We start from the raw sequence: 8,358 nt of genomic DNA, 5'->3' as shown, positions 1-8,358 counted from the left end.
ATTATAAAACATTGAGTATTACAATAATAAACATACTTTAATAGAATCATATATTTAGTGATGATTTAGTCGTTTCAAAATATTTTCTACACAGAATATATTAAAAATATTAATAAAAGCAAGGCTAATTAAAAAAAAGAACAATAAATTAGTTCAAATATTGAAAAAAATATTTAATTTTCACTAAAATTCTTTTACTACTAGGTTTTTATTTTTAAATATCCTCTTTTAAGCGATCTAAATCTACCGATTAGATATAAATATGTAATAACTCAATAGCTCTATACTCAGTTGTTCTCACGAATATATAGTTGCAGAAGACGAATTAAATTCAAATGAGCTTTTCACGGTGTGTTTCAGAACGTAATAATACGTTTCAATATTTATGCATGCGAATCCAAATTGACCGCGTAAACACAATGATTTAGTGAGCGTTCAATAATTATTGTGATTAGAATAGACTTGTAGAGATCTATATGATGAATGTAGAAGAAAATTAACAATAGCAGCGAGCGTTCACTCAATTGTGTAACTGCTATCTTTTCACTTAGTAATGTTAATGTAAGGAATATGTAAGAAAAACATAAGGAGTAACGTTTCAGAGTTAATGTGGATTTATAATGATTGCCAAAAATTTTCAGTCAAAATACAAGTTTATAATAATTTTGTAAATCTATTTTTTATATTACATATTATGAGTTAATAAAATTTTTGTTACAATTTAAAGACAAGATATTTTAAATAAAATATATCAAACACTTGTATATTAAATATTTATTGAAAGATTCTTTATAAACAATACATAAAAAATTTTTCATCGTCCGGAAACTTTTGGCAGTCACTGTATATTTCAATATAAACCAAATTGGAAATTTTATTAAATTCTCAATCATCCCCTCTTTCTCCCTTTTGGTATGAAAAATGTTTAAAAATGGTTAAAAGACATACAACTGATTTAAAAAAGAGCACCTCACGCTTGTTATTTTAACTTAGTTACGAAACGCAAAAGGTCATAAACAGGATGAATATGATGTCTGACATTTACGAGACAGATCGACGCTATGCGTCTCTATTTTCGACAGTATTTCGAGCATCCCGATCTATTAGAATCATTAGCGTGAGTAATAATCCATATCCAAGTGCCAGTGTTTCCTCCTACACGCTTATTTGTACTCACAATTGAACTAGCCATCGGACCTTCGCAGTCGATCCTTCTCTCGCGCATATACGCATCAATAACAATCAGGGATTTAACTGGCCGCATCGAACCGCGTTCAGGGGCACTTTTTGTCATGCAATCTTCCGATCTTCGTCGATCTAATTCGCCCAATCTATCCGTCCATCTATCCTCGCGGAGACGCATATAAAAGGACCGTGATAGAACGCGATACGAAGCAGTACAGCACGACGTATGTCCTGTGCTGACATCCTCTCGGAGTGATCGATCTCGCGTAACGCGTTACGTACGTACAGAATCGTATACGGCCGTTCCCTTTTGAACGGCGACTCGTGAGATCACTCGTCCTCGGTTCACTGGCAACGCTATAAAAGATGTCGCAACCGGAACAGGGCGGCAGTACGCAGTGCGAGAAAGACATGTCCACGTCCAAGAGCAGCTCGATGTTGCGTCTGAATCAAGAGAGTTCTGCCGACTGGCAAGACCACGGCGACACTGACTCGGAGGTCAGTGAGAACGACTTCCTCACTAAGGGTGCTTTCCTGCTCACCCCTAGCCACGAACTGAGTATGGAGAAGGCCGCCACCATCTGCGAGAAGATGAACTTCCGGTGAGCGCATCACTTTGGCAGGCTACTTCGTCGCTGGGACGAGGTTTATTTCCAGGTCGTTCAATAAAAGAGATGTTAAACCGGACATCGCACCCCGATAACTATGACGAACGAGTATCCAAGTACCGTCGGTTTTCTCTTAGTTGCTTTATCCGCCTTGCACTCACCGATTGTGCTCGACAAGTATTGTTATCGAGAAAAAAGATACATGCGTTTGTATCGTAAGATTTAAAAATTGTTGTATATTTAAAAAAAGTTATTTGACTAAATTCTTGATAATAATTCTTTGGATTTAAGATTGGAAAATGTATTTGAGTATAAATATTCTCAAATATCAAGATTTGATTGAAAATAGAAATCTTTCTCTTATATTTGATTTCTCATTGATATAAAAATTTCATTTATATTTTATATTTAATAATTCTTTAGATTGATTGATTAAGATGTGGTAACTTACAGTGGCTTCCCAAAATTTCCGATCAACATAATTTTATGATAATCTTTGTCAATCTGTTTTTTGCTTTATTATAATTCAGTTAACAAAATTCTTGTTGTAATCAATTTTTTTTTAAAAGCATAATATTTTAAGTACTTGAATATATTAAGTATTTACGTATTAAATTTTTATTTGTAAAAATTTTTATTTAAATAATGTAATAAACTTATTTATCGGAACCTTTTGGCAGTCACTATAAATGATTCTGTTTCATTGTAAGAAACTAGCTGACGCTACTTATTCATGAAGAGTTGAATTGTGTTCTCAACGTATCGTTCCGGAACAGCAAAAGAATTTTCATAGTATGTTCAAATGTTAATGAAATGTTTCCGAACACTTATATGAACACTTCTTGTATATATCACGAAAATCATTCGCAAGCAGTTCACATTCGTCGACAGAGGGTAGTGATGTATTAACTCGTAAATAAGAACTGGGAAAGAATATAAAGAGCGCAACATTTTGCCTATAATGAACCCTTAAAATTGAGTTCCAAGAACAAAAACAAATAGTGTTTTTGACAATACAATTTGATTTACAAGTTACTTCAGATCTCTGAATCTGGAATTTCTAGGAAAATTATAAATTTATGGAATATGCATGGGGAATATTCTCCAAATGTATAATAATATATATAAATAGAATATTTAACGATTATTTAAGTGTTGCTCTTATATTCTGTAAATATTTCAGGATATTCTAGAATATTATGGAATATTATTTTGAGATTTTTATCAATATTTTATGAATGTTTCAAGAATATTTAGCATTAGCTAATTACTGTAACTTCCTTCGTGTTTTTCAGAAATGAATACAATTATTAAAATAATAATGCAAATTACGTTTTTTATATAGTATAAAATACAGAAAAATAGAAAAATTTATAAAAATGAATAATTATATTTACAAAAAATTAACTATTTTGTATAATTTTTTTATAGTTTTGTTAAAAATAAATTATAAAATTTTTTTGTACAAGATATTTATAGATCACAAAGATCGATTTACGTCATTTTTATTCTAACTTATCCGTGGCATTCGTATCGACTGTGCATCGCTAAGATTACTTTGGCCTTCGCTTAGTTTTAATCCGTAAGAGATCCTAAAGTACTTCGTGTCCAATTCGGATCTAAAAGTAGAGTTAAGTCAGCTGGCGCTTCGTGTGAAGTAGTAAAGACAGTAACAGGTCGGACAACAAATCCATTAAGCCAACTACATCTGTATGGTGCTATCTGTGAACGTTTTCGCATCGACAATGAATTCGTATGCACGATAGTGGTAGAAATTCATTCGCACTTAGTATTAAAATGAACTAACCTTCGTCTATCAATCTTTTTTGGCACAAGTAAAATTTCATTCTTAAGTTGAATCTTCATTTTTACTCAAATTTCAATTTTTATTAAAAGTTTTAACATTTAAAAACTATTTAATGTAATAAAAATGTTGAAAAGTAAACTCAATTTTTTAAAGTTCAAAATGATAAAACAACTTATGTTGGACAAAAAATATCTACATTGCAAACGGAGAGAATAAAAATATGATTATAGGAGAATTAACCGCGATATTATTCTATTATGTAAATGGAAGATTGTTATAGACTTCCAAGTTAAAACGTTTCTTTTATTATTCATAATCAAAACGACTTTCTATTATGTAATCTAGAGGTGCATTTTCTTTGACGAAGACTGCCACCGGCATTCTCTTCAAGTTCAGCAACATCGACGACTTTCAGGCGGTATATAAAAAAGGCTTCCACAAAGTGACGGGCGCACGTTTCTATAAAAAGGTAGATATTCCGTATTCTCGCAGATTAATTAATTCTGCATTTATAGAATCGTTTATGGAAATATTTCATTTTGCCAATAAATAACGGCTGGCAAAGTAATTTTGTCACAGATAATTTAACGTGTATTAACATTTTTAACTTTATATCCGGGGGTGTTGCATTATGTTGTACGATTACATGGGAAACCTCACTAAAGCCAAAACACCTGACACAGAGAAATACCTTATAGCGCTTCTGTAGCTAATCTCGGGATCTACATGGATTCTACACTTCCATGACACGAACACATATTCTAGATATACAACCAAGTACAAAAGATACTCAACTACGAAAATATTTTAATAAAAATTTATAAAAGCAAATTTGATGTTAAATTTGATTATTTTAACTTAAAACTGATTGCAAAAATTGCTAAATATTTGCTTTATTCTTTTGCACTTATTTTCTAAAATATACACTGAAAAAAGTTTTATTATTATTATTATTGTTATAAATTATAGTCACTTTCGATACAAATATACATTTTTTAGATAAATAAATTATAAATAAATTATTATTATTAACATTATAGAATAATAATTATAATTACTATAAAAATGAAACTCCTAACTATAATTATTTTACCATGCAAATATCACGAACAGTTATAGTACCACTTTTTTTGTTTCCCTGCAATTATAATCACAAATGCCAAACATTTTTCTCTCAATGTGATTTTCTTCGCAACTTTTGTAATAACTTTTGGATATTTTTTCCTAGAATGATATGCATTATATAATTCGTAACATATAGGTTGCTATACCATGTAGACCGGCGAAAATCTTCACGGTCTACGTTCTAGATGTGCCTGAAGAGCTGCCGGAGGACGATATTAGACACGCTCTCTACAAATATCGATCTATCGTCGAAGTAACCAGGCTACCCCTGAATACGGGAACTGTTTGTGAGTCACGAAAATGCAAATGCTTCTTCTCCATATTTCTCATACCGTCGCTCTTTCCAGGGGAAAGCTTCAGATACCCTACACGCGTAACGTGATGGATACTGCTTCCCCTTTTACGATCTCAAAAATCTTTCCGCCTATATGTATTTAAATGTATATTATATATATTTTACATATACAATTTAGAACGCAATCTCGATAAAAAATTTAATTTCGTAAAAAACTGTACTTCCATATACCTATATTATTCAATGTGCCGAGCAATTATAGTGATTGCCAAAAATTTACGATCTACATATAATTTTACGATCATTTTTGTCACTCTATTTTTTGGTATGTATATAAATTAATAATTTTTGATATAAACAACTTAAGAATACAGAAGTATTTTAAATACTGGAATATATTAAGTGCTTTGTATAAATCTCTCATTTTTAAAGATTCTTTATTATTTAAACAATACAAAAATTTCTCATTGACCGAAAAGAATAATTTTGCTGAAATATTTAAAGTTTTATCCACTATCGATTGACTTCACATAATTTATTTCGGACTCTACTTTTTTGCCTTCGAAAGATGGGAAAATAGTTTCAATTGGATCTACGCATATTAAAAATGTACATAGATTTGACAATCATCATTAATTTGTGTTAAAATGTGGCTTTCAATTACAATTAAGAATTATTTTATATGTCTATTGTCCGCTGAAAATATCATTTAAATATGAAGGTTACTTTTATTTATTTTAATAAACTGAAGAAGACTATAAGTAAAGTCGAAGCGTTTCCTATATATTATATTTTAATTAATTAAATGACACTCTAATAAGCCATTTTATATTTTTGATTTAACTATATGCTCATAAATTAACCTTTCTATTACCATTCTATTACCATTTGTATTTAATAAAGTTTCGCTTGTTATAGATCTGAAAATAATTTTGTTGAACATTCAAATAATTATGTAGGACACTCAAGCTGGTTGCTAAAGTGTCAAATCTTTTTATAACATTGCTCATCATGCTTAAATTTCCTACTATATATAATTATTTCGATAGTCAAACAATATTATTTTTAGAGTTGTATGTATCTAAATTTTCAAATATTTCAGAAAAATCATTCTTTTCATTTGAAAACTTTTGGCAGCCACTGTACGTCTCTCTACATTTTGCATAATATTAACAATAATTTAGGAATTAACTTTACATTCACATTTTGTACGCGCACATATTTAAAAGCGCTATTACTTTCCGTGACGCTTGATGCATAGAGTTTTCTGCCTTTCTGCAACGCATGCAATAAAATCGTGTGTTAAATAAATCAGTGAAGGCCATCAATGACAAGCTAAAGAGCGACGCGCAGAATCTGAACGAGCCGGCGACGATTTATACGGGGCCACCCGTTATAAGGGTTACCCTGGCCAGCGTGGAGGAGACCTCGATGCTGCTGAGCCGTGGTTTGGATTTTTATGGGGCCACATATTTCCCCACCGAAACGCCCCATCCAGCCGCTCAACCCCTCACAAAATACAAAAACAACAGGTGGGAAGTGAATTCGTTCGTGCATGCTTGCTTTGTGCGACGCGAGCCGCGCGTGATTCATTGAACGACAAATTCGCGTGGCCGTGTTAAAAATTACGTACACGATATCGTCCCGGCCGATATTTATTATCCAATATTTATTAACTATCGTTGCGTCGCAACTGCATTCAACAATTTGGTGTAATCACGTTATTTAAACGTCCGTTTTTTTCGAATAATACAAGACCGCTATTAATTCACTCGTATAATGTGTCAAAAATGAATGACTTTACACGAAACGGCCTTTTACATCAGCTGGGCAAGCTATTAAATGTAATTGATAATTTTTCGTTCGTTCGAATTACCTACACGGAAAGAATAATTTTGCTAAAGTATCTAGAAATTTAACTAGACAAAAATAAAGTATCTAAAAAATTAGATCTGAAAATAATTGCGTTGGATTATAAAATTTAAATCAAATTTCTAATAAATTTTAAATCAAATCTAAATCAAATACATTTTCTTGAGTTAAGCAATAATTTGTTATTGAACTTCTATGTGTGTCAAAATGTAAATTAATTCATTTCTGTAGTTTGTTTCAAAGTAAATAAATCCGTATTAACATATGCATTTAATAAATAATAAACTAAATTTGAGTCAAACTTAATACTTTTCCTTAAGTTAAATTGTTTAACTCCATTGTTTTAATTAAATTAACGAATAGGAGTGACTTAGAAATGAATAAAAAAATTCAAATTAAGTATGGTTTAACGTTGAATGAATGTAATAGTGTAATCTAACAAAATTATTTTCAGATCTGTGTAATTAAATTTTTAGATAGTTTAACTTTTAAAATCGTATCTTTTCATGTAGGTTTCAGTTCAATATGTGATTTTCTCAACGAAAATGATATATTTACCAATGTTTTAAAACGTTGAGAATTCGAATTCAAAAACAGCGTAATAATTGCTGTTGGCTTAAACTATAATCTCTACTTAAAAAAAAAGAAAAAAAGAAAAAAAGAAAAAATAATGATAGCGCCATTACGCGATCCGCTCTTTTACTTCGTCGTAATATCTTTAATGGAACATTGCCAATAAAATACAAAAAGGCATTAGGGGGAAACGATTCTTTTCAGAAAAAAAAAAGAGGACAGGAGAAGAGACCCCTTTCACATGTTTCGCCATTGCAGATGGATCGAGTTGGCGTCGATCGGCACAGGACAAAGAGTGAGGGACCTACTTCCGGTCTTTGACAACGCGGGCTTCAACAAATTGCCACCTCCGGCGAGCCGTGTAATAAAACCGCAAAGAAACTGACACGTCCCTCGTCCGGCACCCCGAATTCTTCGGCTGTCGTCACCGCCGATCGATAACGGCGACGAATCGAGGGAGGACGCCACCGCGAGGACGACGTTACGACCCGACGACAATACTAACTGCAGACTACCTCGATCGAAATTCGGACACGAGGATCCGCTTTGACGATTTCAATGCGATTCTAACGCTCCATCGATCGTGACATATAAAAGAACGAGGTTTATCGCTGTATGTATACCGTATGTATATTTCGCCTAAGCGAAATATAGAATGATCACATATTTTTGAATTAAATGAACAATTAAATAAAAATTTGAAATCTACGGAAGGATTTAAGATAGAAATATGTGCATTATTTTTCTTCTTTCAGACAGAATAATCGGTTATCTTATAATGTATACAGAGAGCATATAGATATCTTTTCCTTGTTTCAAAAATAATAACATAATTAAAAAAATTATTTTTAAACTATTATACCATGAATGAGTTCGATAAACATTATTCTGTT

General features: G+C 31.6%; 1 protein-coding gene across 1 annotated transcript; it reads left to right on the top strand.

Annotated features, from left to right (window-relative positions):
* Positions 1-1,426: 1,426 nt before the first annotated feature.
* Positions 1,427-7,971, top strand: LOC108685060. The gene is made up of 5 exons (XM_018189681.1): positions 1,427-1,787; positions 3,946-4,069; positions 4,862-5,012; positions 6,336-6,552; positions 7,724-7,971. Exons 1-5 carry the CDS (start codon positions 1,552-1,554, stop codon positions 7,848-7,850), a joined length of 855 nt encoding a protein of 284 aa, XP_018045170.1. The 5' UTR covers positions 1,427-1,551; the 3' UTR covers positions 7,851-7,971.
* Positions 7,972-8,358: the final 387 nt, after the last annotated feature.

Source organism: Atta colombica, unplaced genomic scaffold (genome assembly GCF_001594045.1).
Source record: "Atta colombica isolate Treedump-2 unplaced genomic scaffold, Acol1.0 scaffold145, whole genome shotgun sequence".
Taxonomy (NCBI): domain Eukaryota; kingdom Metazoa; phylum Arthropoda; class Insecta; order Hymenoptera; family Formicidae; genus Atta; species Atta colombica.
The sequence above is the reverse complement of the archived record's forward strand: the minus strand, read 5'-3'. Positions and strand labels throughout refer to the sequence as shown.